Source organism: Zophobas morio, unplaced genomic scaffold (assembly GCF_036711695.1).
Source record: "Zophobas morio isolate AGI-343-1 ecotype UQ-CSIRO unplaced genomic scaffold, CSIRO_AGI_Zmor_V1 ptg000031l, whole genome shotgun sequence".
Taxonomy (NCBI): Eukaryota; Metazoa; Arthropoda; class Insecta; order Coleoptera; family Tenebrionidae; genus Zophobas; species Zophobas morio.
In genome coordinates this window covers 5,654,703-5,666,256 of record NW_026972136.1, presented here as the reverse complement: position 1 = coordinate 5,666,256, position 11,554 = coordinate 5,654,703, and the positions used below count along the sequence as shown (strand labels likewise).

Sequence of the window (11,554 nt, the reverse complement as noted above, 5' to 3'; positions counted from 1 at the left end):
CCCACCCGCCCTACATTTTCTTAGAGTATATGTCTACCAAAATTAGTCTCATCTTAGCAAGTACGAGCCCCGCCCACCCGCCCCTGTTTTCTCAGAGGATATGTCATTTTCCAAAATCAGTCTTATCTTACCAGGTACTAGCCCCGCCCACCCGCCCTCTATTTTTTCAGAAGATATGTCATTTGCCAAAATCAGTTTTATCTGAGCAAGTACTAACCTCGCCCGTCCGCCCCTATGTTTTCAGAGGAAATGTAATTTGCCAAAATAAGACTTATCTTAGCAAGTACTACGCTCTGAGAAAATAAAGGGTGGGTGGGCGGGGCTAGTACTTGCCAGGATAAAAGTGATTTTGGCAAATGAGAGACCCTCTAAGAAAAGAGAGGGAGGGTGGGTGGGCGGGGCTAGTACCTGGTAAGATAAGACTTATTTCGGCAAATGACATATCTTCCGAGAAAATAGGCGGCGGGTGGGCGGGCCTAGTACTTTTTAAGATAAAAAACCCGAAATGTGCAAAATATCATGAGTTTTTTTTACTTGAGAGTTATCACTGCATTCATATTTTTTAGATTTGCTTATACAGGTGACTCAAAAAAATTAATGACTGTATCAATTTATTTTATTAATTAAATCAAGAATGGAACTTAATTAATATCTAATAATTGAAGCAAATTTTTCGGTTGGTAATTCTGAATTATTGGTTAACTTGTCAGTTGAGAGAATAATAAAATAAAAATTTAAATATGTTGCCAACCTGTAAAAAAATCAGAAACATTATCACTCGATTCAAGTAAGATAAATTAAATTTATTTAACTAATTTGGGTTAAACAGAATTTTTTGTTATTACCAGATAATAAAATAACCAAGATCTTCAATTTTATCATTAATAAATTGACGAATTTAATTACGATAATTACCGCTGTTAATGTAATTTGGTATTAATTTGTATATATTCTGTGAATAAAAAAAAATGATGTATAGTTGTTTAAACAGATTCATAAACCACAAGTACAGTAGTATCTTATTTTATAAATCTAAGTAGCATTTACTATGCAAAATTTTGAGGTGAATTCATAAAATTTTTGGTGGGGATAATTAAAAAAATTTCTCGTTAACGTTTTACAAAATATATATCTAACATACATTTAAAATTTGACAACAATCGTAGTTTTAGAGCATATCTCAAATAAAAATCGACATAGACGACAGACGACAGACAGGTGGAAACGGGAGACCTATTTTGCCTTACTCTAGAAATCATGAAACGTCGAGAAAGAACGTTCTGTTTCTTTGACACATTATAAAACTAAAAATGTATGATAATCTCCATACAGGTGTCCCAGATAAGAGGCTGTTGTTTTTAGTTTGAAGGGAAAAGCTAAATTTAGTAGATTGTAAACACATATGGCGTCATATTTACCTTTTTTTTTTTAATGCAAAGAATGTGGGTTTTATCTGGTACACCTGTATATCAAAATAAAATGGGGGTGGATTAATAAACTAATTATTATTAATTTTTACTATCAGAAGAGAAACACTAGACAAACGAATACGGAGTACCTACTTTTTCAACTTCTAGGAGCTATGATATGTTGAGACAAAATGAAATTAGTTCTTTAACCAAAATTTCTTAAGTTTAGTTATAGATGTTGTTGCCATCAAATGTTTTTATTTTTTTTTTTTATAAATTCGTCTTACTATAGACAGAAATTACGCTAGAACTATAGAACTAATACTATTAATGATGATTTTATTTATACAAAAATATACATTACTGCTTTGTTTGGTAAACGTTTTTCGTGTTAATTTTACAGTTTGCGAAAAATCTCGAATTACGAGTTTTTCAAAATTAAAATTTTTACCGAAATACCTGGGTTTTGTAGAGTTAGCCATTTTCTTCTTTTCCGGGTATTATGTCGCGTATGGGCATTAGAATTCTTACATGACATAATACCCAAAATTTGAAGAAATGAATTTTCCACTATTTGAATGGACGAATCACCCTCCTGAAAATATTACTTTCAAACTGATCTACTTGTTATAAATACAGAAACTGGAAAAATTTTATGTAAACAATTACAAGATGTAGACCGTACATATATTTATGATTTCTGAAAAGTTTGTTTAGAACTAAATATTTCTATAACATATATTTTTCATTTTCAAAACACTGACAATTTATTTTCTCAAATTCTTATACAAGAGACTAAAGTGTGCACTGAAAAATTATACTAAAATTCTGCACTGTGGTGATCAAATCAATTTCTTATTGTCATTTGATGTAACAAAGCGAAGTATGACCAAGAAGCTCGGAGAATCTATAACAAAAAAATTGTTAACTTATATTAGATCTAATTAACAACATTGGTAAATTTTGAACAATGAGTAGGAAGCGGCAAAATAATTACCGGTGTAGTAAGAAATTAGGCATTAGTATGCGGCACTTGCTGACTTACCGTCATGAATGTTTGCAGTGTTAAATTAAAATAATTTAGAGCAGATACTTGTATGGGTGTTTGGCACTTTAAAAGAAAGAAAATTATGCTTTTTTTCGCGTTTAACGACGCAGTGGTCCACTCGGATTCGAAAAGCGCATATCCAATTTTTTTGCTCTAGAAAAAAAAGCTAATTAACGTAGACACTTTGCCTTACAGATTTACTTTCTCTTGGACTTCATTACCGAACCAACAGTACATAAAAATTTCGACGATGATTGCCAATTCGAACGACATTATGGACAAAAATTCACTACTTAAAGGAACCACCTGGTAAATAAAAATATAAGTGAAACTCAGTCAAAGTTCTAGGTTAACATTTCAACACTTACCACAGTCATCTGGAACATTGTGATTCCAATAGAAGTCGCACTAATAAAGAACTGAAAAAATACAATCCAGTTGAAAAATTTATTCGAGTCGTCGCAGAATCTGCAAATTATTCGTGTTATTCTAAACCTACAAATCCCACAGTGTTTACCTCAAAATTTCTTTGTGATGTCTCACACACTTCATAAAATTTTTGTTAAAATCTGCTAAACCAAGATGCCTCAAGTCATCGCACAAAATATCCAATTGGGCCCCTGTGTACATGTTCAAAGCAGCAATTAAAGTGTCAACACCTAAAGTCGACGTGGCTACAAAAAGAATGCCGATTACTTGATGCATGTAGGCGATTTCATAGTTCGGAGACGTCCGAGTGTCGAAAGGATACCAAGCCATAAATGGCAGCCTGTAGTCTTTAACCGAATTATCCAGAATCGGGAACGTTATCCAGAAAAAAATCGCTCCACCGCTCATCCCCCAATACAGGATATAATTATACCTCCAAATTTTTAAATTGGGTTCTATGAGTTGCCGCTGTCTGACATTCTTCGGTTGAAACAAATCGCTGTTAAGAGTGACCATAAGTTTCTTCAACAACCCCATATTTTGAAAGACGTGGTAACCCTTCAGCATTCCAAGTAGTTCAGACAAATTTAAGTAGATTGTCGCTGTGACAGCCTGTAGGTCATCCATGTGAAAAATTATATTAACTACTTGGAAGAAGTTGTGTGCAAATATGATGCAAGTGAAGGATACGGCTGCCCATAGTGTGTACACGTTGAACTCGTACGTTTTGTCACCTTTTGGCCAGAGACCCACCACCTTCAGTTTCAGAATGTTGATTTTGATAGTGGCTTTCCAGTCAAATTTTTCCATGACTGAACGCACTGGGAGGTTTTGCTTCTAACGTAATGTTTTAGAGCTTTTATAGACTTTTAAGCTGCGGATAACCAATCAACAATGAGGCTGGAGTTATTAATAATTGAGCTTGAAGAATAGCGTGTATATCTAATTAGAGTTCAGTGAAAAATTCTTTCGAAATATGGAAAACAAAACGTTTTTAACCCCTCTAATTATACCTTTTGTTAATTACATTGTATCAACCTCGTTATTATAATTTTCTTAAAGGTAAGTATTGTGGGAGGAGTTCTTTGTCTATGCGGTTTCCTTATGGTTTATTAATTGATATTTGGGTACTATTATTTTGATAATCTGGTGGACAGGAAGGTTTACACGTGGATTATTAACAGTGGAAAGTAAATGAGGATGATTAAATAATGAGCGTAATTTGATTTTTCAGGCGTGGTGTTAAACTAAACGCTGGTTTAGTAGTATTTCTGACTAAGAAGTGTATAGATGAATATGGTGTATTGGGTAAGTAAGTATTTACTTACAATTTGTGTTTAAGAATAAATAATAGAATCCACACATTTGTTTTTAAAGATTACACGTAACCTTATTATATTTTACTAATTTTTTTTGTAATAAAATCTTTGCTGAAATAATTATGGCGGTTAGGTAGGTTTGAAAATTAATTAAATTAATTTTTTGAATTCTTTTGTTGGAAAAAATAATAATTCATGAAAAATCATTGTCAGTTTTAATTTAATTATTTATTATTTTATGTAACACTGTACTAGAATTCTGATAAAATTTTTGTCGTTTTGGAATGATTATAATTTTTAAATTTAATAATTTACATGTTTAGTCACCATTGTTTCGTAGTAGATATACAGGGTGATTCAGAGCACTGCTGCATTATTTCAAAGGGTGAATTATATGGTAAACAATTATTTTAGTAATATACTGTAGATGGTAAAACATCAAGTACTTTTGTAGTTTTGGTTTATGAATCCGCTTTGATTTTCTACCGTAGCTTTCGAGATTATCGAAAATTCGATCCTCCCATAAGCCATTTTTTTCTTGCAGTGTGACGGTTGTTATTTTCTTTCTTTCTAAAAAACTGGATTTGCTTGATTGTACTTAAAGGGTGAAACTACTGGACTGATTGTCGTCTAGTCGTCCTCTTCAAAAATTTGATGACGTCATTTTAAACTATTAAAGAATAATTCCTATTTCAAATATGAAAAATGATACATTCCTGTACCTGTGATTTATTAATCTACCTGTAATTTTATCTCTTTTATTTCTGATTTAACAATGTCTCCATATTTTTTTGAATTGTTGATGCATGTTGACTCAAAAAAAATAGTTTACCTAATTTTCCCCAAATTTTGGGTACATAATTCTATTGTCGTTAGTGTTGTACTGTACATATTTGTCGTTTTGTTTGTCTTTTTTTTTATGTTTTTATTGTTTTTTATGAGATTTTTTATGGCTTTTTTGTCTTTTTTCCCCAAATTTTTATTGTTTTGTGGCCTTTTAACCTCCCGAGCCTAAGCTAAGAAAGTAAAATCGAGCCGATTGGACGAATTGCCACTTTTATGTTTTCTCGACGTTTCATGACCTCTACAGTACGAAAAAAGTAGTCCCCGGGTTCCGTCTGTCTGTCTGTCTGTCTGGTGTCTGAATCCATTTGGATAATTGTCCTCACCAACAATTTGATGACGTCATCTCAATAAACCGTATTTTAAAATGATTTTTGAATGTTATACAAAAATATACTGCTATACTTGTAGTGTACGAATCCGTTTTCAGTTTCTTATCTAAACGTTCATAAGTTTTTAGAAAATTTTTGAAAATTTTGATTGAATTTACTTTTCGTTTCTATTTGAACAGATATCGTGACAGCGGTTTCAGATTTGTAACTGATGGAAGGTTATCTACAATTTGACATCGATTTTAGTCCGTTTTAATCATATTTTTGGAAAATTTCTGAAAATTTTGAATTCACATTTCGTGTTTGTTAGAACAGATATCGGTACGGCGATTTCAGACTTATAATTAGCGGAGGAATATCTACTACTATTCGACACCAATTTTCGGTCGATTGAACCGGGAATTTTAACCATTCTTTGGAAAATTTTTGAAATTTTGAATTCAATTTTCGTGTTTATTTGAGCAGAAATCGTGACGGCATTTCCAGATTCGTAACTGGCGGAGGATTAGCCACAATTTAACATCAATTCTCGGTTGATTGGACCAATTTTAACCATTTTTTGGTAAGTTTTTGAAAATTTTGGAATTATATTTTGCTTTTATTGCAATAGAGGTCGTGAAGGTGATTTCGGATTTGTAACTGGAGGAAAATTATCCACAATTTGACACCAATTTTCAGTCGATTGAACCAATTTTAACCAATTTTTGGAAAATTTTTGAAAAATCGAAAAACTAAAGAATGATAAATCGAAAAATTGAAAACTCGACAAACTGAAGTAAAGAAAATAGCAAAATCGAAAACTTGAAAATGGAAGAAGTGAAGAAAGGAAGAATTGAGACACTGAAAAACTAAAAATCGAGAAAGTTAAAAATCGAAAAAAAATCATGAATCAAAAAATTAGAAAGAACAAAAAATGAACCTAATCGAAAAACTGGAAAATCCAAAAATTGTAAAATCGGAATATTTTGGGATCTTCGAAGTCGTAATATCGAAAAACAACATTGAAACTTCGAAAATTTGAAAAATGAAATGTCGAGAAATTGAAAAATTAACTTGAATAAATGAAGTAGTTTTAAAATCCAATAATTGAAAAATGGAAAAATTTTAATTATTATTACATATTTAAAGCTAAAACTAGAAAAATTACAATTAAAAATTAAAGACATGAAAAATCGAGATACTGAGAAATCTAAAATTGAAAAAACCAAAAATTAGAGAATCTAAAAGTTGAAAAACCGAAAAATCGCAAATCGAAAAATTTCACACTGAAAAAAAAGAAAAATTAAAAATCAAAACATTGAAAAACTGATAATTCAAATAGACAAAGAAAATAAAAAACTGAAACTCAAGATTCAAATAGAAAATTCAATTCGGAACACTGGAAAATCCAAAAATGTAAAAATAATGAAAATAAACTGAAACGAACAATTGCAAATAGAAAATTTGAAGAATTAAAAAATTGCAGATTCGAAAAATTGAAAAATTAAAAACTAGAGAAATTTTAAGTAGAGAAATTCAAAAATATAAACTTGAAAATTCAAAAATTGCAAATCGAGAAACTCGAGAAACAAAAAAATTATAAGAATTGAAGAATTGAAAAGTCCAAAAACTCTGCAGCAGTGTTATTACGCCACTGGTTTTAGCTTTATAGACGTTATTAAAAACAAAAATTGCAAATTTTTTTAACCATTTTTTTTTTAAATTATTGAAAATTTTGAATGCACTTTTTGTGTTTGTTGGAACAGATATCGTGATTTTAGACTTAGACTTAGAATTAGCGGAGGATTATCTACAATTTGACACCAATTTTCGGTCGATTGAAGCACTTTTAGCCATTTTTTTGGAAATTTTTAGATAAGTTTGACTTCAATTTTCTTATTTGTTGGAGTAGATATTCTGACGGCGATTTCAACTGGCGGAAGATTAACTAGAATTTGGCATCAATTTTCGCTCGATTGAACCGGGGATTTTAACCATTTTTTTTTGAAAAGTTTTTGAAATTTTGAATTCGCTTTTCGTGTTTATTGGAGGAGATATCGTGACTGGGTTTCCAGATTCGTAACTGGCGGAAGACTATTTATAATCTGACATCAATTCTCGGTCGATTGAACCAATTTTCACTAATTTTTGGGAAACTTTTGAAAAATCGAAAAATGAAGAATTGAAAAATCGAAAAATTACAAATCGACAAACTGAACGATCGGAAAAAATTGGAATATCGAAAAACTGAAGAAAAGAAAAATAGCAAAATCGAAAAATTGAAAATGGAAGAACTGAAGAAACGAAAAATTGTAACACTGAAAAACTAAAAATGGAGAAAGTTAAAAATTAATGAATCAAAAAATTAGAAAGAACAAAAAAAACCGAATCGAAAAATTGGAACATCAAAAAATTGTAAAATCGGAAAATTATGGAATCTTCAAAGTCGTAATGTTGAAAAACAACATTGAAACATCAAAAATTTGAAAAATGAAATGTCGAGAAATTGAAAAATTAACTTGAATAAATGAACAAGTTTTAAAATCCAATAATTGAAAAATGGATGAATTCCAAAATCGCTAAATTGAAAAATTGAAAAATTGTAATTATTATTAGTACATATTGTACAATCCAAACAAATCACAAAAACGTCTGAATTTTTAATTCTAAATGTTTCAACTGAAATTCCGTCACAAAACTTTTGAAAATTTCGGCATAATTTGGAGAAAGTTGAAAATATTTTGGACCAGAAAAGCAGAAATAACACTCTAAAAATTTAAACATAAACGTCACAAAAATGCTAAATTCTGACAGTTGAAAAAAGTTGAAAATATTTTGCATCAGAAAGGCTGAAACAGTCTAAAAAAATTAACAAAAAATCTCACAGATCTCAAAAATTAGTTTGTGAACAAAATGTAATTATTTTAACTGAAACCTGTAGTACTTGCTAAGATAAGTCTTATTTTGGCAAATGACATATCCTATGAGAAAATAGGGGCGGGTGGGCGGGGCTAATAGTTGGTCAGATAAGACTGATTTTGGCAAACGCCATACCCTTTGAGAAAATAGAGGGTGGGTGGGCGGGGATAGTACCTACTTGCTTACTGATTGTGGTAAAAAAAATATATAAAAATTAAAGAAATGAAAAATCCAGAAACTGACAAATCTAAAATTGAAAAAACGAAAAATTAAAAAATCTAAAAGTTGAAAAACCAAAAAATTGAAAAATCTCACACTGAAAAAAGAAAAATTAAAAATCAAAACATCGAAAAACTAAAAATTTAAATACACAAAGAAAATAAAAAACTGAAACGAAAGATTCAAATTATAAAATCGGAACATCACTTTCTCTGGTCACTTTTTTACTGCTTTTTTGTTTGTCTTTGGAGCCTTTTTTCGTCATTTCGACGTTTCATACTCCTTAGAGTGTGAAAAAGTAGATCTCCCGTTTTCATATGCCAGTCGTCTGCCTGTGTCGAGATTCTTTATACAAATTATCTCCAAAACTACTACACCGATTGTTGTTAAATTTTATGTATACTTTAGAAATATCGCGTAGGTGGTAAACCATTAATCACAATTTGTGCAATGATCTCCACAAACAAATTGATGACGTCACTTCAATTTTTCTTGTAGTAAATAGTATTTAAGTTCTATAAAATAACATATTCCTATGAATTATCTATGAATTAGCCTTGATTTTTTGCTCTAGTATTTACTGGTATATGTACCAGTATAAGGTGAATGTAGTTCAGGTGGAGAAGTGCTTGACTGTACTTAAAGGTAGTGGAAAGTTCTTCCCATTTTTTTAACACAAATATTGAACACTTGCTTGAATATATATTTGGTGGATGCGCCGGGTTAAGAAATAATAAGTCTCCAAGGAGTGAGAACCCTCCACTGTATATATATTATATTAAAAAAAAATAGAAAGACGTATAATTAATTAATTGAATAAATTTTATTTTTTGTTAATATTTCATGTGCGTAAAGTTACAAATAGGCCATTTTATTTACTTCATTTTACATAACAATTTATTTTTCTTATATACTTGATGAACTGTTTCCGCCGGTCTTGTTGAGTGCAATTATTTCGCGGTGGAGAAGGAGGTGTATTTCGGAAGAGAACACACATTTTTTTTTCTATAGTTTGTCATATTAAATTGATGGATATGGATATGTCACCAAAGTGTATCAATTTAGTTTGTACCTTAGGCAAGAAAATTCATTTTTGTCCACTCAACAAGACACCAATGAGAGAAAAAACGAAGTATTTGCAATTTTATTAATCCATATATTTATTTTTCAAATAATTTTTACCATATATTCTTTTATCGTTGATTAACTTGATTCAAAAGAGCAAAGTATGACCAAGAAGCTCGAAGTATCTGTAATCAAGAACTTCACAATTACAAACTTAGTTAAATTTTACAAACTTACAGACACAAAAGTATCCAGAGAAAGATAGAACAACTTCAAAGCGGACATTTGTACCGGTTTTTGACATCTGGCAACAAAAAATTGCATATTCTTTTGTGCAACTAAGGGTGCATCAATCCACTGTGATTGAAACAAAGCGTAGGGAACTTTGCTGCTCTGCAAGAAAAAAATTAATTTATATCACCATTGCACAGAAAAGTTTTACTTTAATCGTCACTTCATTCCCGTACCAGCAGAACATGAAAATTTCGGTCGTTATTGACGACAAGAAGGATATTTGTGAAAAAAATTCACTACTTAAGGGAGTAACCTAAAATGGGGAATATATAAAAAAATACAAAAAAAGTCAAAAATTTTACCATCGTCAACTGAAACATGGTCATGCCAATAGAAACCGCACTAATAAAGAACTGCTGCAGGATTATCCAATTCGAAAACGTGTTAGTATTTTCAGCAAATCTACAACAAAATAGTACAAAACAATAAAAATTATTTTTATTTTTATCAAATCTTTATTACCTTACTATCTCTTTGTGATGCTTCACACACTCTATTAATTTTCGATCGAAATCACCGGAATCATCGTGTAAATGTTGCACATTATCCGACAAAATGTCAAACTGTGCCCCAATACACACATGTAAAGCCGCAATCAAACAATCCACACACAAAGCAGTGGCTGCACTGCAAGTAACCCCAAAAATCTGATACAAATAAGTAATCTCAAAAGCTGGAGACACTGTAGTATCGAAAGGGTACCAAGCCATGAAGGGCAGCTGATGTTCTTTACCAGACTTATCCAAAATGGGATAAAACGATAAGAAAAAAACAGCCCCTAGGGTCACACTCCAGTACAAAATGTAGTTGGTTTTCCAAAATTTTATACTCGGTTGGACCATTTTGACTTGTTTGGCGTTTCTCGGTTGAAACAAATCACTGTTGAGAGTCACCATCAGTCCTTTGAGAATCCTCATGTTCTGTACGACGTAGTAGGCTTTAATGATTGACAGGAACTCCGACAACATCACAAATATGTTTGAAATGACAGCTTCTAAATCGTCCGAGATGAAATATATGTTGGCTGTTTGGAATATGTTGGGTCCGAGATTGAAAACGAGGAGGCAAATTGTGGCCCATACTGTGTATAGGTTGACTTTGTAGGTGTCGTCTCCGTCGGGCCACAGACCTAAAATTCGTAGTTTGAATATGTTAGCTTTGATGGGTTTCTTCCAGTCGAATTTTTTGTCCATGCTGGTGGTACATTGACTGTTTGTTTAAGCCGGCGTTGACTATATAGTTGGGGGTGTTTAATAATTTATCACGGTTGTAATTCGATTAGAAACTACTATTATAATTAGAATTTGGAAGAGTTGTAATTAAATTTCTCCATCATTGATTGTTGTAATAACTACCCAAAATCGTGGGAATTGTGGCAGATGAAGACGAAAGTGCTTATTATCCTGTTTTTCGTTAATGTTTTTACAAGAAAAATACTGCTGTGATGGGGATTAATTAGTTATGGGAATTGTTTAGGGTATCTAATTAACTTAGCTACAATTATATATTATTGAATCAACTTCGAACGAATTTTTTCTGAGATATATTTAGATTAAAAATTTGTTTTACAGTACGTAGGGGGTTGGTGTTAATGAATTTTACGTATTTTTTTGTGATTAATCGGTGACTATTTTTTGGTTACATGTTTCAATTTTAATAGCAAAGTTAAGAGTGGCAGTATTGCGAAACTTAAAAAAA

General features: G+C 31.2%; 2 protein-coding genes across 2 annotated transcripts; both read right to left on the bottom strand.

The window, feature by feature from the left end:
* Positions 1-2,646: 2,646 nt before the first annotated feature.
* On the bottom strand, positions 2,647-3,696 carry LOC135139628 (odorant receptor 94b-like). Its single transcript, XM_064069927.1, has 3 exons — positions 2,975-3,696; positions 2,826-2,925; positions 2,647-2,763 (listed from the first exon to the last, which is right to left on the bottom strand). The coding sequence occupies exons 1-3, from the start codon at positions 3,694-3,696 to the stop codon at positions 2,647-2,649; spliced, it is 939 nt and encodes a 312-aa protein (XP_063925997.1).
* A 5,994-nt stretch (positions 3,697-9,690) lies between these two features.
* Positions 9,691-11,049, bottom strand: LOC135139627 (odorant receptor 46a-like). The gene is made up of 5 exons (XM_064069926.1): positions 10,319-11,049; positions 10,159-10,258; positions 10,005-10,109; positions 9,800-9,955; positions 9,691-9,747 (listed from the first exon to the last, which is right to left on the bottom strand). Exons 1-5 carry the CDS (start codon positions 11,047-11,049, stop codon positions 9,691-9,693), a joined length of 1,149 nt encoding a protein of 382 aa, XP_063925996.1.
* Positions 11,050-11,554: the final 505 nt, after the last annotated feature.

Excerpts from the sequence above, each read along its gene's own strand:
- LOC135139628 (XM_064069927.1), bottom strand. The coding sequence starts at position 3,696 with ATGGAAAAATTTGACTGGAAAGCCACTATCAAAATCAACATTCTGAAA. Across the intron at positions 2,926-2,974 it reads CATCACAAAGAAATTTTGAG|ATTCTGCGACGACTCGAATA; the intron begins GTAAACACTGTG and ends AATAATTTGCAG. Across the intron at positions 2,764-2,825 it reads CAATGTTCCAGATGACTGTG|GTGGTTCCTTTAAGTAGTGA; the intron begins GTAAGTGTTGAA and ends TTTATTTACCAG.
- LOC135139627 (XM_064069926.1), bottom strand. The coding sequence starts at position 11,049 with ATGGACAAAAAATTCGACTGGAAGAAACCCATCAAAGCTAACATATTC. Across the intron at positions 9,956-10,004 it reads GGAATGAAGTGACGATTAAA|AGCAGCAAAGTTCCCTACGC; the intron begins GTAAAACTTTTC and ends TTTTTCTTGCAG. Across the intron at positions 9,748-9,799 it reads CTCTGGATACTTTTGTGTCT|ATACTTCGAGCTTCTTGGTC; the intron begins GTAAGTTTGTAA and ends TCTTGATTACAG.